This window comes from Poecilia reticulata, chromosome 10 (assembly GCF_904066995.2).
Source record: "Poecilia reticulata chromosome 10, P_reticulata-male-v2, whole genome shotgun sequence".
Classification (NCBI taxonomy): domain Eukaryota; kingdom Metazoa; phylum Chordata; class Actinopteri; order Cyprinodontiformes; family Poeciliidae; genus Poecilia; species Poecilia reticulata.
Genome location: NC_088839.1, coordinates 30,727,120 through 30,743,181, shown reverse-complemented (window position 1 = coordinate 30,743,181; position 16,062 = coordinate 30,727,120). Strand labels below are relative to the sequence as shown.

Here is a 16,062-nt window from a genome sequence, read left to right as displayed (position 1 = left end):
CAGACACTGCAGACTAATATGGCAGTCTGGCCTAAACCTTTGAGTAGATACCTTAAAATATGTTTAATAAAATAAAAAATGGAAAACATTCACATGTGTAATCCTGTGAAACTAAAGAGATGTAAATATATTGAGATTATTTCGACTGCAGCCTGAGCAGACAGCTCAGCTAATAAACCTGCTAATATCAGCTTGTCGTAATCATGTTACTCCATAAAGAGCCAAACGGCAAACTTGCTGAAAACTCCTGCTAATTTTAGCAGGTGTTTTATTCTATACTTGTGTTTATTATCAGTCCAAATAACTCGTATTCATACGTTACATGAAAACATAATTTTGTACCATATTGATCAGTTGGTTAGGTTATTTTTATAACCACTGCATTGATATACTTTTTGAATTTGAGAATCTCCTCCCTTTCTTGATGCAGTTGGAGATTAAAGTTGAACGTTATGATCATCACAAGCGTGAAACATTTCCTGCTGTAGCTGACTGTTGAACCTGAAGAAGTAAAGACTACCAGGTCGTAACCTTTCAGTTACTATCTGACTTGATCCGGAAACCTCAGGTTACTGATTAACTGCTCCTGCTCTCGGTGTGCTGCTCATTCTCTTGAAAGCACCGTAGTTCATGTTCCTCCCAGATTTATGCTGCTTCCAGCAGGCGCTCCAGTACAACAGATGTTTTGCCCTGATGAACCTACAAGTGTAATCTTTTAGGCGTGTCTGGCAGCCCGAGTCTCTATCAAATTATTTCCAGAGCACCGTGCAGGTGACAACAGCTTGAAAAATGAAGTAATCCCATGAGCTGCAGCAGCTATGAAAATGGAGTCTCTTTATTAGATCATTGTTCCCGCTCTCACAACGCCACTTAGAGTCGTCGTAATGGGACACATGTCACTGATTAATGTCCTTGCTGCACGTGGCTTTCTGTTGACTTCCAAACAAATTCACTGAATATGTTTAGGAATGGATCAATAAATCAAAACCTGAGACTCTGATCTTCTAATGGATGCTGCAGGTCTTTCAGAGGATCAGAGGAGCAAAATGTTCATGTTTGATCAAAGAACTTTTAACCGGCTGTTTATTGATGTGAGGTTGGATTTTCTGGCTCCTTACAGCTTCTTATAGACATTGCCTTGCAGAAAGATTCAAACCACACAAACTTTTAATGTTTTGCATACTTAAGTAGTAGGAGGAAAATGACGCTATGTATTCAAATAAAAACCTGAAAATGGTGTTGTGCAGATGTATTCATCCCCCGTTTTTTCTGAAACCCCTAAATAAAATCAAGTGCAACCAGTTTCAATAACGGGTCACGTAACTGTGTGATTTAATGCAGCCAGTTTGTTTCTGGCTCAAAGAACAACCAGCATCATGAAGACCAAGGCCTAGTCAAAGTTCATATTTAAATCCAAATTGCAATCTGTGTCAAAAGTTAAACATTTATTTTCTGTAAACAAAATGGACGACACACTTCAGGAATTTATTTGTAAAAATTATTAAAATAGTTTCCTTTTCCTAACATATTGCAGTTGTACTCTATTTTTGTTGAAATCTCTTTACTTCCAAATAAAACGAGAAGCCAATATAAATGATTCTTAAGTTTGTTTAGTTAAAAATACAAACATGTCTACTAAGTCCTTGTATAGAACCTAACAACACAGTCTCGTGTTTTACTCTTGGATTCCTAGATGTCGTTTGGCAAATTCCCGTTATATTTGTTGTGCTTTATGGTTCTGTACAACAGTAATGTAATAAAATGTTTCTTACGTCAGTTTACTATCTTGATGTCAGATGCTTTCTAACTCAGGATCTCTCTAGAACTAAAATTTGGGCCCCTCGTGCTGTTTTGAGTATGACTACAAATCCACCCATGTTCTTCGGTTTAAAGCTGGAATCTCATCGCTGTGAGTCCATGTGTTTATTTTCTGGAGATGTAATGAGGTTTTTATGGCTCCAATGCTACGCATCAGCAAGTAAAGCACCATGCATGGCCTTGCTTATCACACCCACTTTGCAGTGTGTTTACAGTGACACATGAGGCCGCCCCCCCACCTCCACCTCTTGCATTTAGCACTCTCTGCATCTGAACATGAGAGCTTTAATGCTGTTCTGAGGGGGGGGGTGTTTTTTAATGTGCCTGCCTTTCCGTTAAATTTTGTTTATTAGTCAGTAAAAACCTGATTAATTGGTTTGTTGCTAGAAAGCTCCAGATGATGGGGGTTGGGCAGGAGTTTCTGATATTCCCAAGGCGCAGTCTGGTTGCTGCAGTGACGTAATGACGCCCTCTGTCCTCTTCACCCCCCGCCCCCGGAGGCAATTGTTGGAGACATTAATGACTGGGCTGCTCTGCAAACCACCTGAGCTTTTTTTGTGCTTGTTTTGAAACATTACATCATGGCTGGGGGCAGGAAAGGTGATGTCATCCCGGGTCTCCAGGCTTCTCTCACCCCCCTCCCACTCGCCTCCCCCGTTGCTTTGACTGGAGCTGCTCCAAAACCAGCTAGTAGTACTCCACTTTCCAGGCACAGGCTGAGGACTCGGGCTTTGTGCCTGCAACATATGAGGCCGATGAAATATTGCTTATTAGATTTTTTGTGTTCTTGATTGTGTATTCATTATTTTTGGAAGTTTTGCATTGGAGGTTTAAAGCATGTATGATTAAATACATTTTTTTCTTGTATGAATGGAGCAGGGATGTGCAGCAGCCATTCAGGATTATTGTTATTGATTTTCCTGTTTCCCAGTTAATTGTGTAATCTTCCAGTTGACTTTGGATACATTTCCCATGGCAGTGTCCTGTGCACTAATTCAGATTCTGATGGTAGATTATTTTTGTAAAACTCCCCCCAAGATAGTTTGAAGCAATTTATGAGCTAAAACACCAAAAGACCAAGAAGGATGGAGCTGGAGTAAAAAGACCAGTTAATCACATAATAAATAAGTAAATATTACATGTACAGTTTCCATGTTTTTGTCTCTTCTGCTGCAGCTGTGTTTTCTGTTCTGACTGACTTGATTTCTGCTTGTTTTGTCGTGAACAGAAGCTCTTTCACAACTTGTCATGTTTGACACTTCCATCCATTATTTCTGCAAATCTTCCTTCTTTCTCAGACTGTTAGCAAAAACACAAGGCAACGTCTTTGCATCGACTTTCAGCATCTCCATAAACTACAAAAAAAATATGATGGCACCCCTGGTGAAGCCTTAAAATCGCTACACTTTTTATTGCATCAGCCTAATCTCTCATTTAAAATTATGGGTTTTATGGTTCTTGAAGATTATGATTTTGGAAAATCAGTTTTTTGTTGGGGGTTTTTTCTCATCAATGCGCTCCTCGGTTTTTCTTAGTTCAGTGTGATGGCAGCAGGCCTAATATCTTGTGTTTTAGATCTTTTGTTTATTTAGATTCTGAATTCAGGTTAACCTTATGAGAGAATATTATGGCAGACTGCATCTTTTTTAAGTCATAATATTACCAGAATAATGTTGTAATATTATGAGAATGAACTAGTACGTTTATGAGAACTCAGACACTTAAAGTGATGAATACTGAGCATCTTGTGAAATTCAGGCCCATATCAAATTATTAGCAGTAGCAGGACTTTGAAACAATTGTGCAAATGACTTGAAGAAAGAACCACATGAACTAATTTGGTCACCATATCTTGATAGCTGTAATTAGTTATCTACACTTAGTTCTTGTTGATAACTGCACTAAGTTCTTGTCAAATTAAAGGTTGGGTTTTTTAAATTTCTCATGTAACTTGATGCGACTGAAGTACAAGCTGAATTTTTTTTAAAAGGTTTCTTGAGTGGATTTGTGTATTTCCCAGTTTGTGCCACAGAGTGAATAGTTAGCGTCTCGGTTGATGAGTGATTGGAGCGTCTCCTGGTGACGCTGCGGCTCGTTGTGGTCCATCTGAGTGGAGGTGAAGTGGCTCGCTCTGCTGCCACTTTCTCTGTCTCTTTTATGCTCTCTTCTCCCCTCCCTCCCTCCATTTCGGCATGTCTCGCTGCCTCCGTCGCCACAGCAACTAAAGGCCCTGGAGGGTGTGTGTGTGTGTGTTTGAAGTGTGTGTGCGTGTATGGGGGTGCTGGATGGCTGGCTCTGTCGGTGCGGGGGTCTTGTAGTTGCCTAGTTGCCATGGCTATCTCCACTGAGTGGCAGCTACAGCTGGACCTCCATCTCCTCTTCGCTGCTTCTCCGAGGAGGAAGTGCTACAACTTCCCCGCCCAGGAAATGGCTTTCCTGCAGTCCGTTGCTATGCCAACCAAATCCAGCTGCTGTCTTGTGCTAAAAAGAGTGCAATGATTGCATTGTTCAGCTTCTGCCCCCCTTCAACACCCTATGCCTTCATACCTCCATCACTCATCAATCTATTCATCTATATTTTGATCTCCACATCAGATTGTTCTTCATCTCTCATCCTCCCTTCTCTTATTTCCATCTCTGAATTTGCTAGAGGAGCGCTCCAGCAGCATCACTGTCAGACTGGGAGGAGGTCCTTACCCTCTTCTCCTCCTCCCCCCCACCCCTGACACACATCCACACACGCCGCTCCAAACAAACCACTGGGTACCTCGCTGGAGGCTGCAGGCGTTTCAGGCTTGAAATAATCTAATGGTGCACAAAAGGCGTTTCTACGTGCGTGCGCGTCGCTTCACTTTCCGAACGAGGGAGAGGGAAGAAGAGGGAAAGAGAGAGAGGGAAGGCGGAGGGAGTAAACGTGAGTGAAAGTGTTGTCAGCCATTTTTGTCTTTTTTTTTTTTTCACGTTTTTCTGCTTTCTTATCGGCGCGCTGCTGCTCCCCGACTGGAGACGTGACAGCCAAAAAGAAGCAGGCTGTTTATCACTTGGATAAAAAAAAGGATCTTTTTTTTATCCCTATCCATCTTCCTCTGTATGGTTTTCATGATCCAGCTGGAATAAACGCAGGAGGCGTCGCTGCTTTGGAAAGCCGGATCGGGCCGAGAACAGCGGATACTCCCAAAACTATCAAGCAGAGACGGTGCAGCTGAGGGAGAAGGGGGGGGGCAGGTTGCTGAAGATGAGGGGAAATCAGGTCTGGGATGTTAGCTGTTAGCCCGGTGAACATTTTTTCATTATGAAACCATTAGCAGCATCAGACAGCAATGGAGTCCCGAGCCAGCAAGATAAAACCCCGGTAAGTAGCCTATCGACGTGCATCCTCTTATTTTTTTTATTTTTTTCCTCTCCCCTCATCATTTATGACCCTGTAGATATGATTACCGGCCCTGTAATGGACGTGCATCGGATTTCTATTGAGTCTGTGCAGGATGAATGAAGGCAGGGCAGACCAAGGACGCGATCAGAGGCTGATCGTTGCCCCCGTTGAGCCTCAGATGTGTGTCAGTGTGTTGTACTAGAAACGGCCGCCATGTGCTCGCTGTCAATGACGCGTGCAAACACTCACAGATGCTTAATAACACTAGCTGCACGCAGTGATTTATATATTCGTCTAAAACAAATAAATATACTTTGTTTTTATCAGCATCATCGGTGACATTAAGGTTGTGTTTTAGAGAATATCTGTGATTTAAATGCTGTTAGACGCGAGCTCTGGCTGTTTAAAGAACGACGCCTCTGCCCTCGTTTTGCACGAAGGTGTCAGTAGTTGCATGTGAATCCTCTAGAAGTGGCCATGACATTCAACACTGTTTTACATGGGAGGAAAATTACAGTGGGCATTTACATCCTGGTTTTTATTTAAAAACACTGATGACAAGGATCAGAAATCCATAAATAAATAATTTTTTGTATTTTTTCACCTGCTGAAACCGTTTGATCCACCGCTCCGTTGCTGGTGGCGCTGTCCGTGGTGCTGGAAGCAGGCTGCAGCTCCGGCAGACACTCGGAGAGGCCTGACACCATCTGCACTTGAACAGTAAACGGATTGATCGACTGTCAGCGCCGCTGGCATCACTCACACGCCGCGACCACACGCAGACACACACTCAAGCACATGCAAACAGCAGGCTGTACATCTTTGTGATGGACGGTGCCTGGTTTGCAGAGCACATATGCTGTGGAGGGAAAAAAATCACCTTAATATTCCTGTAATTGCCGTAAATGTGTCACTGCTGATGAGTTATCTCATCCGCTTTTCTCACAGTTTGCGCTGTTCCCCTCAGGGAGGCCTGCAGGATACCAAAGCCTCTGACATGCTTTGCATGATATAATGCTCAGTATGAATTTTTAAAACTGTTGTAGCCAATGTATAAAAATCTTTGTATAAGTAACTTTTTTGTCTCGTATGATAAAGTGTGTGTTACCATAGTGGGCTGGAAATGTGGAAACATGCTTTCAATTAAATGTGTAATTATTAATATACCCTTTATATCTCATTTTAGTTTCAGATTAGACCAAAAAGTGAACAAAAATCTCAACAAAAGATTTTTAAAAACCTGAAGTAGTCAATCTTTTTTCTGACTTTTTGTTTATATGGTATTTGCACACAAATGAGGGCTTTTGTAAACAACAATTTATCTCAGCATGATACCCCCCAATGGGCTAACAGATCCTATTACAGTAATGGCATCATAATGTTATTCCCATCAGCATCGGCTGCCATGACAGTAATGCCATGGCTGCTTATCTCACCCATTAACACCTGTGATTTCCATTTCTAGTGTTGCTTTTTACTGCAACAGTGGGAAAACCATTACAATTCAGTTATTGTTGATTTTTCTAATCCTTTTTAACATCCTTCAGTTTGTTTGGTTGTTTTTTTTTCAAATATATGAAAAAGCCCAAATTTCAGCTGAAAGGGTTTACTCTGATCACCATGTTGATTTTGTCAGTATCAGCTTATTTATTCTAACTAAAATGTTAATATTATCCATTTCCGTCCTCCTATTTCAACTTTCTGAAAAAGAATCATTAAATCATAGGTCACTTCATTTTTTCGAAAATATATTTCACAAAATAAAGGACAGGGCTTTCCAACCTTCTGCTTGAGAGGACAAACTCTGATTTATCAGGTTGTTATTAAATCATTCATTAACTATTAAATGTCTGTACTGTTTGTCAGTATCAGGTTTAATTTCAGTGATCGAGAGAGCAGTTGGTGTCACACAGCTTCGCAGTTGGACACAATTTCAGAACAAAAACAAAATCACTACCGTTCAGACAATTTCAACTTTTTTTAGCATTTGATGTTAATATCTGTTTCATCCACATGAACCCGCACAAATCCACCCCGAGTGTTGTTTTAAACATACCAAACCCATAGGGGGCGGTGTAGAGCAAACCGGTGTCAGCCAAATCAATAGCTTCAAATTAACCACGACTTCATGTTGGGATTTAAACACGGCACCAGGAGGTTCATTTAAACAATGACAAAGGAAATCAAAACAAGTTTGTGGGTATTTTGGCACATTTGTGGCAGACTACAATGTGTGGGAAATCGCAATTTCTTTTCATGCACACACGCACGCACAAAAATACAGAGTTTTCTGAAATCTGGCAGTTAGCTACATTGTAGCTATAGCTGCCCTGGGAAAGACTAACAGAGGTGAGTGGCTGAAATTTAACCGGCATCACCGGGTTCTCTGACCACCACCAGCAGGCGAACCGGGCGAAGAATCTTCTTGCTCAAGGACACGACTGAGTGATTGTCGTTCCAGTAATTCCATTTGGACAAAGTTTTACAACTTGTAGCATGTTTTATCGTTGTGGAGTGAAAAGTCTTTTCTTCACATTAAACAGCGTGACTCCCTTTGTGTGGGCCTGACTGATGGAGATGTAGAAAGTGAAGGAAAAGCCCAGAGAGCATATCAGACCCATTTAATCAGACGCCGTGCCAACAGGATTTTAATCTCCTGATCCCAAAGGCTCAGGAAAGCGAGAAGCTGCCGCCTTGGTGAGAGAATCTGAATGTGCTCCCAGTTGCCATTTATTAGCTAGTGTAGTGTTTTAATAAAATCTAACAGCTCATTCAAATAACTTAAATGACATAGTGTCGCCTTAATCTAAACCAACTGCAGGAATAAAATGACTATTAAAATGTCGTCTTGGTCTAAATCTCTGTTTAAGAAGTTTTATTTTCTCTTCTGATCGAGTGATGGAGTGTAGCAGGACAGATTCACTGGCTGCATGCAAGCAGTAAAGAGATTGAGAGGCAGCCAGTGCTTCTACCCAGCAATCTAGGTCATTAGGTCTGTAATGTAATTTAAGGAGCACCACATCTGCTCACATGTAAGCAGAACTGAGAGTTGTGGCTCGAGCTTTAGAGCGATGCCTAATCCCCCCGTGACGCCTGATTGGACGTGTTTTCAGCCCGTGGTCCTGCAGAGCTCATTTGTTTTCAAGAGAATGTTGAACTTAACGCAGAACGGAGCAGAGAAGCAGCTCAGACGGCAAATTCATGATGTTGTTCATGTTTATTATATCGTTAACATGTTTAAACTGCAGAATTAAAGTATGGATTTTTCAATCAATCAGAGCTCACAACAACAGAGTAGATGTTGGGCCCATTGGCTCTGCACGTATTGGATAAGCCTAATGAGCATGTCATTGTTTGACTGGCATCCAGTTTGACCCAGGCTCCTGCATTCCGTTGGGCCGGAGAGGTCAACAGGCCGCCACATGCTCATAGAGCGAATGGACGTTGGCTTATTGACCGACAGACGGGTGACCTAAATGAGCGGAGAGAAAGGATTACTTGTTTATTATCCGTTTGCTTTATCCGCCTCCCCTGCTCTCACTTTGTTCCTCACATGCTTCTCACTGGTGTGAAACGATTTAACACAATAGTCTACAAACTTTGTGTCACATGGGCCACAATCGACCAAAAGGTACGTGTGGAGCACAAAAAGAGAATTTGGACAAGCAAAAACATAAAAATATTTGCTCAATAAAAACAAAGGATGCAGTTTTTTTAATCAAATGAATAAAATAGTCAGATTCTTGTAGACAATGCCTTATTAAAGAAAAGGCATCCAGTTTGCACATTTTTGCAGTATTCAATGTTCTTTGCTTGCAATAATTTAGTCTATCAGGAATGAAAAGATTGGTCACTCTTTCTATTAAAGTGCTTGTCTGTAGATTTGGCTGCATCAAGGCATGCTTTTTGGTAAAATTCATTGGCTACATCTGGTCACATTTAAGAGAAAGCAAGATGTGTAGTTGTTAAAATACTGTTGCCCTGATTCATAAAAAAGGAAAAGATCTCCATGTGCATCAAATACTTGTTCTACCAGGGGCACAATTTGTATCATTCTTGGTGGTTCAAAATCCCCATTTTGAACAATGGGCGGAAAACTCTCAGTTAGCCATTTCTTAATAATATCTGACAGACAACTTGATGATTTATGTCATGCTGAGTTGTTTATGCTGTGGTAGAGCTGGATTTCTTCCATGCAAAGATATTTCCTCAGAAAATGACTAAGAAGGATAGCAGGATCATGATTGTGCCTAAAGCACAACCCTGAGGGACGCCACAGGAATGGCTAATAGTCTGATCACTTCCAGGTTAGAGGATCATACATAAATAAAAACTCCACCTGTCCACTCAGTAACTTACATTTACAATAAAAAATTTTCAGTATGCCCCCAAAAAATGTGAAATATTGTATCATTTCAGCTTTTTTTTAAAAATAAGCATAAAGCAAACATGCAGAATAAAGATATTTTTTAAATCCCAGGTGTTGTTTACTCCAACATAATACATAAACAGCATAGCTATTGGTAGTTGCAGGTTAATCATTAGGTCCCTAAAACAACTTGAAGAGGATCTGTTCAGAAATCTAAATAAAATTTTACTTTACACAACATGAAGTGTTATCTCATAGATTCCTGTGTTAATTTCCTGCATTACACTGTAAAAACTGTGATGTGATGAGACTCTATCGGCTCAGTTATGGAGAAACAACAGTAGATTCATCAGCGTTGCCCAGCCAGTGGTAATAACGTGGAGGCTTTCACATGGCCGTCCACCAGCCGCAGCCTGAGGGGGGTTAGCGACTGACTGGGTCCTCCGGTCGACCATTTTGGTTAGTCCAGCCAGCCAGATAATTAAACGTGATGGAAATCTTTGACACACTGTAATCACATCACACCTCAGTGCTGCGAGAGCTCCACTGTCTGGCTCCCAGTCTCTTGTCGCTAACACAGAAAGGCACTTTGTGAATTGATACGTCTAATTTTTCCACATTTTCCCCTCATAGCAGCTCAGAAATAAATTGCTTTCTGAAACGGCTCTGTTCAACAACTCTTCCAACATCTTCAGTTTCTTTGTGACTTTGTTGGCAGACTTTTGCAAAACCAGCCTCCGGTGTGTGAAAAACCGATTTGCCAACATCCAAAAACCCCATAATGAAGCCATAATTAAAGACCTGCAATCAGAAACTCAACTCAGTGTTTTTCTTTTTAAATTCCTTAGACGTATCCCCTTTAAACAGCTGGTATGGAAAATTAGCCTGTTTTTATGTTTAGGGAAAGATTTAAACTAAAAAAATATTCAAAGACTTTAAACTCAAACAGCTTGGAGGAGACTAAACTAAATCTTCTCCAGATGTTTAGATCTGGTTCCAACTTTCCAGCCTCTTGATAAAGTTGGTTCATTAAATCAGACCAATTTGAGTTTTGGGGGATTTAAATGTAAAATTAATGATCTGCCACAGCCAAAAGTTAGGTTGAAAAGGGGCTCAGAGGAAATGATCCCGCTTCCAAGTATTAAATAAATAAATATTTGGTAAATAAAACATATGGAATATAAAATATTTACATACAGACACCATGAACCAGTTTCTTTCCTCCCCTGTTTGACTAATCAGATATGATGGATTTATTTAAAAAATACTAGCTTGTAAAGGAAGATGAAAGATATGAAAAGTTGGGCTGATATTGATATCCAGAATTAGTTTTGCTGTTGTTTAATAACCCAGCTAAATTAAAATCGAATAAACTCACAAAGCAGCTGCATTTCTGGTTGTTCTAGATCTATTTGTCTGTTTCTGATGTATTTTAAATTTCGGGGTCATCTCCATAGAGAAGTGGGTTGGCCCATTTACACTGTTTTTAATTACAGCTGCTACTTTATGCAGCATAAATTACTCAGAGGGGTTTCCCCCATTACTGTTTCGTGTTTGTTTAGTTTATTCAGCTTGTGAAGAATTAATTAGAGAATTTTCTTCTGCCATAAGAATATTTTTTTTCCGCATTTGAGCACCATTTTAATAAAAATACCCAATTATTTTCAGATTGGGTTTTGACACTATAATAGCTATTTTGTTCAGCATCTGAGCCCCTGGAGAGTTTATTTTGTCAGATTTGTTCCCCTTTTGGCTTTACATAATAGCAGGTTTAGTGAACTCTTAAATTGATGACTTGATGCAAAATCAGGCAGGCGCAATTATTTTTATGTTGTTAAGGTTTTAAAGTAATATTCCTTTTTGGTACTTACTGTATTATAATTAAATACCAAATTGTATTTAAATAAGAGCTTTTTCAGAAACACAGATTTTGGGGTTTTTGTTCTGTTGATGTTGCATAATTACATCTAAGAAATGAATTATTACCCAGTTATTTTGCTGTTATTTTTCACAAATAAGGGTTAGAATGACCTTGAAGTTTTCTTAGGGTCTTATAAGTACATAGTTTTTTTATAAAATTGTCCCAGTTTTACACCAAAACTCTTAAATATTACTTTACAGGTATAAAAACTATTTAATTCAAAATTACTTAAATAATCCCAGAAGGAAATCAACTTTTGTTGCGTGTATATTTTTTTTCAAAGACTTGCTGCAGATGCTGATGGTTTTGGGGAGGGAGAGTCTTCTGAAGCAGTCTGTGTTGCAACGGGTGTGATTAACCTCTGACTAAACACATCAGAGTCTCAGGAAGTTGCACTAAGTGTCTTTTTCAGAGGTTTTAGTTTCGTTTCCTTTAGTGGTTCTTGGTGCAGCGCCACCTCAGGTGAGGAGGGGAACAGGTTGCTTAAACCGTTAATTTAGTTTGACACAGTGCTGGATGATGGAAAACCAAAGCAACTAATAATGTCACAAATGTTGCAGTTTTGTTCTCAATCAAACCCAGTCTACCGGTCCAACAGATATGAAAACAGTGTAAGAGTTAGGGAACCCAGCTTTAGAAGACCAGAGCTGAAACACAACCACATAAGTCATCAGTAATTTTAAATTATGTTCCATAATTTATTTTTGTATCTAATTTAACCTCATGAAACTTATAGAAACCCAGCATAAAACCATCAATTTCATCTTTCACGTCCCCACGCACCGGAGCTAAGTTTGTGGCAGTCAGCATGTGTGTTAGCGCTCGACCAGAGGTGGCTGCTGGGCTGACCGTCACTGACCATGTGTGTGTATGTTGTGTGTATGTATGTGTGTGTGCGCAGCTCCCTGCAGACTTCAGCAGACTACACCTGGCCGACGGCTTACACCCACAGGTGACCCACGTCTCATCCAGCCACTCAGGATGTAGTATCACCAGTGACTCTGGAAGCAGCAGCCTGTCAGACATTTACCAGGTAAGGCCTCCGCTCACCGGCCCTGGACTCCCAGCCAGGCCCGGGTAGTGTAGAGTCACACCGAGGATGTCTCGGTCTGAATTATCTCACTTTTCTCTGAGGAATTCCGTAAAATAACATTGAGTTTGGATGAAATGAACCTTAAATATGTGCATAAATGGAATCGGAATCGAGCTGAAGTTGGAAGATGTCCTCCTTGTGGCGAGCTGACATCCATCCCTGTGTGAATTCTCCATAATCTTTTTAAGCAGAACATTTTCCCAGTGTAATTCAAAGGTTTTGCTGGCGGAGCGGCTACAGGACCCTGACAGCAGAGCGGCGATGCTCTGCAGGTGGCGAGCAGACAGGCTGGATGCTGCCGAGCAGGTGGTCCAGCCCACATCCTGCCTGCCTCCATCTCTGCCTTTTCATCACGTTAGAGCCAGAAGCACACAAGTCCTGCAGAGTTGGCAGCTCTTATGATATAACTCTGACTAAAATCTTTCACTAACCTCGCTGATGTACCTTTTTCTCATGTTCAGACGCTACATGAAGCCTAATAAATTTCAGTAAAATAGCAGTGGACTAAATGTCCAGCTTAGAGGGACACACATCTGCCAAATGTCATGACTATAGACTTCCCCCAAAACCTGAAGCTAATCCTCTTAGCGGCACACAGCCGCCCATCGGTCCTGCTGCGTTCCTGTTTGTGTGTGTCCCTGTGACTTCCCTCAGGGCCACACTCAGTCACATTCTCTTTGTTTATCCCAGACCTCTTGCTGGTTGTGTTCTGGTTCTGGTTGTCGGGTTGCGGCTGAATGTTTTCATCATATCACCGGATTCTGTGTGTGGATGTCAGGCCTTGTTGTAGATGGCTGCAGCAGGTTAAACAGGCTTTACTGTCTGTAGTCTGGTCTGATCCGGGTCTCAGTGCCATCTGCTCACAGCTCTGGGCAGGATCTGGGTTTTCCTCTGTCACAGTCACAAACACCGTCCTCTGCTTTTGTCTTCCTCTTGTAAACTTTTAACACTTCAGTTTCTTCCTTTGTTTTACCTTCTGTGTTTGATTAATCCCTGCTGAACTCTTGATTGCTATGAGCTGTTTTTCCCATATTTGCAGCTTTGTAGGAAATTATGAATGAATTAAAAATTATGACCTATGACTATTAAATACTGTTTAGTAGTTCATCTAGTAGGCTTTTTATCAGTCCAAAACTGAATCCTGTTTCACCCTTCACCTTTGACCTTTAGCTGTTTCTATATGGTACGGAGTCCCAGTTGTTTCTGTGTTGTGTCAGGAGAAAAGTGGAGCCAAGCTAGCAGACAACTCATAAATATAAATACTTTAAGTTTTCATTATTTATGACACCAAATCCACGGCAGTAATAATAGTAGCAGAGATAAGATGTCCTAATTTAAAATATTTTGAATGAAACCCTTTACTGTGTAATTTTGATTCATAGGGATGGACCAATAGGAATATTTGTTGTTTCATGATGATGAAAAGGTAAATATATATATATATATATATATATATATATATATATATATATATATATATATATATATATATATATATATATATATATATTTACCTTTATTTATATATATTTACCTTTTCATCATCATGAAACAACAAAATAAACATCGGTTGTTTATATTGGCCCAGTTTTACCTTACAGAGCAATACTGCTATGTTAAAAAATGACTAACAAAGACTGATGCCATAATTACATATTGAACATCCCCATTTAATAAATTGATTTTAATTCTTGTTAACCATCAAAAACATAGAGAAAATGTCATATTTCTGTTTAAATATTTTTATTTTTTTATATTTAGAAGAACATACCTGATGTAATAAGAATGTTTGTTGATTAGTAAACCGGAAATCCTATGTTTTGAAACTTTTGTGCATTATAATGTATTTTTCTTGGTATATTGTAGACCTGGACAATATAATATCAGAGTTGCAAAAGGTGACTTGGGTCCAAAGTATGATGGGATTTATTTGCCTTACACTGGCCTATTAAAGCTGTCTTTGACCAGTTGGATGGACTCTTAACACCTGAGTGATGTATCTTTAATGTTTAACATGTCAAAATATGTCTAATATAATCAACAACAACAGTTTTCAGCAACGGTTTTGCATTTAGATATTTTCCTGATCTTGTGCAGCTACACTATATTGGCAATATTGTACTGAAAAACTAAATACCGGTGCATTAGATTCATTTTTCTTTAGGGCACATTTGGTCCTCTGTATTTGTTCTTTCCTAACAAGCTTTAAAAGTAATTCATGCTGCGTATATAAATGTAAATGTCTTAGTTCTCAGTGGAGCTTTTATCCTCTCCTAAATTAGGTGCCAAGAGGGGAAGTGAAAACCCTCGGAAACGAGGAGCTGTTGGGGTTATTGAGGCTAATCAACTCCTGAATTTAAACATTTTTCCAATTAATGTGTTTTTAATGACACGATAAGAACTGTATAGTCCAGGGTGTATTGTTCTTAGATATTAAACTTCTAATTGTATAACCCTAACCCATTTCAAAATATTTTACTGTCAGAATATTAACACTTGTCTTTATAATTAGTGTCATTTCCAATTATTCTCCATTGCAAACAAAGTGAATATAGCCAAATCTAGTAGAAGCGAAGGCCACTATTGTGTCTACGTTGTTTTGATTTTTTGATGTATTTACATTTAGCTTCATGTATTTTTAACAAGCCTAAAAGAAAAGCTGAATATGACTGCTGCATATTTAGTAGACTGCATTTTATTAGATGGGATTTATTTAAAATAGAAGAAACCCACAAACAGTGTTGTTGACCTTCCTGGGAGACTCCCTTCCCACTTGCTCAGTGGAATATTGTACTCACTACCTGCATAAAGTGACTGGTTAACCATAGAAAAAGGGATTCAGCCGAACTGCTGTGGTCAGGTCCTAATGATGTAAAAATGCAAAAAGGAACAATCGCTTGTTTTGGTTTGTTTGCTGATTACCTAAAATGTGTCATTACTTCAAAATTCTGTCAACTTGCCTGTTTATCATCATATGAGCAATAACTGAAAATTGCAACATCTTCCTCCAACATGTGTATGATGTCAGATTGGTGAAGCTACTCCTTTTAGTTTGGTTGCTTTTCCAAGCTTCTCGGGTTGTAAACAGATAAGCATGCTGCTTAGCGTTTTATTAGTTTGATGCTGTGATGAGAGTTGCTCAGCAAACTGGGAGCAGGTTATTGATGGGTGCTCTGAGTGGTTGAACAACATGGCTTCTCTGCTGCAGCTGCTGTAAAATCCACATCCTGGGACTGGAGTGAAGCATCATCTGCGCGTCACTGCCAGCATGGCCGACTGTTTGTGTGTGAATAAATCATGATATTGGTCCTTTGAAAGCATTGATCCAAGAATAGCCTGCATGAAATATTAACAGCCCGCTGACTCCTAATGCTCGCTGCAGGTTTTTGATGTTTTCATACATGCTTAATGTGCTAAAGAAAACAAAAACACATCATTTTAGCGCAGTATTTTGTCCAAACTGTAGTGAACCTGGTGACCTTCCAGTT

General features: G+C 39.9%; 1 protein-coding gene across 15 annotated transcripts in view; it reads left to right on the top strand.

The window, feature by feature from the left end:
• Nucleotides 1–16,062, top strand: part of rapgef2b (Rap guanine nucleotide exchange factor 2b) — a 100,145-nt gene that overhangs the window by 62,561 nt on the left and 21,522 nt on the right. For 10 of the 15 annotated variants that reach the window (XM_081611886.1, XM_081611885.1, XM_081611884.1 and 7 more), the window contains one exon: nt 12,383–12,514. The exons of 2 other annotated variants lie outside the window; for them this stretch is intronic. In XM_081611886.1, the coding sequence (XP_081468012.1) occupies nt 12,383–12,514 (132 nt within the window). Of the gene's footprint in view, nt 1–4,081; nt 5,171–12,382; nt 12,515–16,062 lie in introns of those variants that run through there. 3 more of the 15 variants (XM_017307109.2, XM_017307110.2, XM_081611895.1) reach the window with 3 other exon arrangements.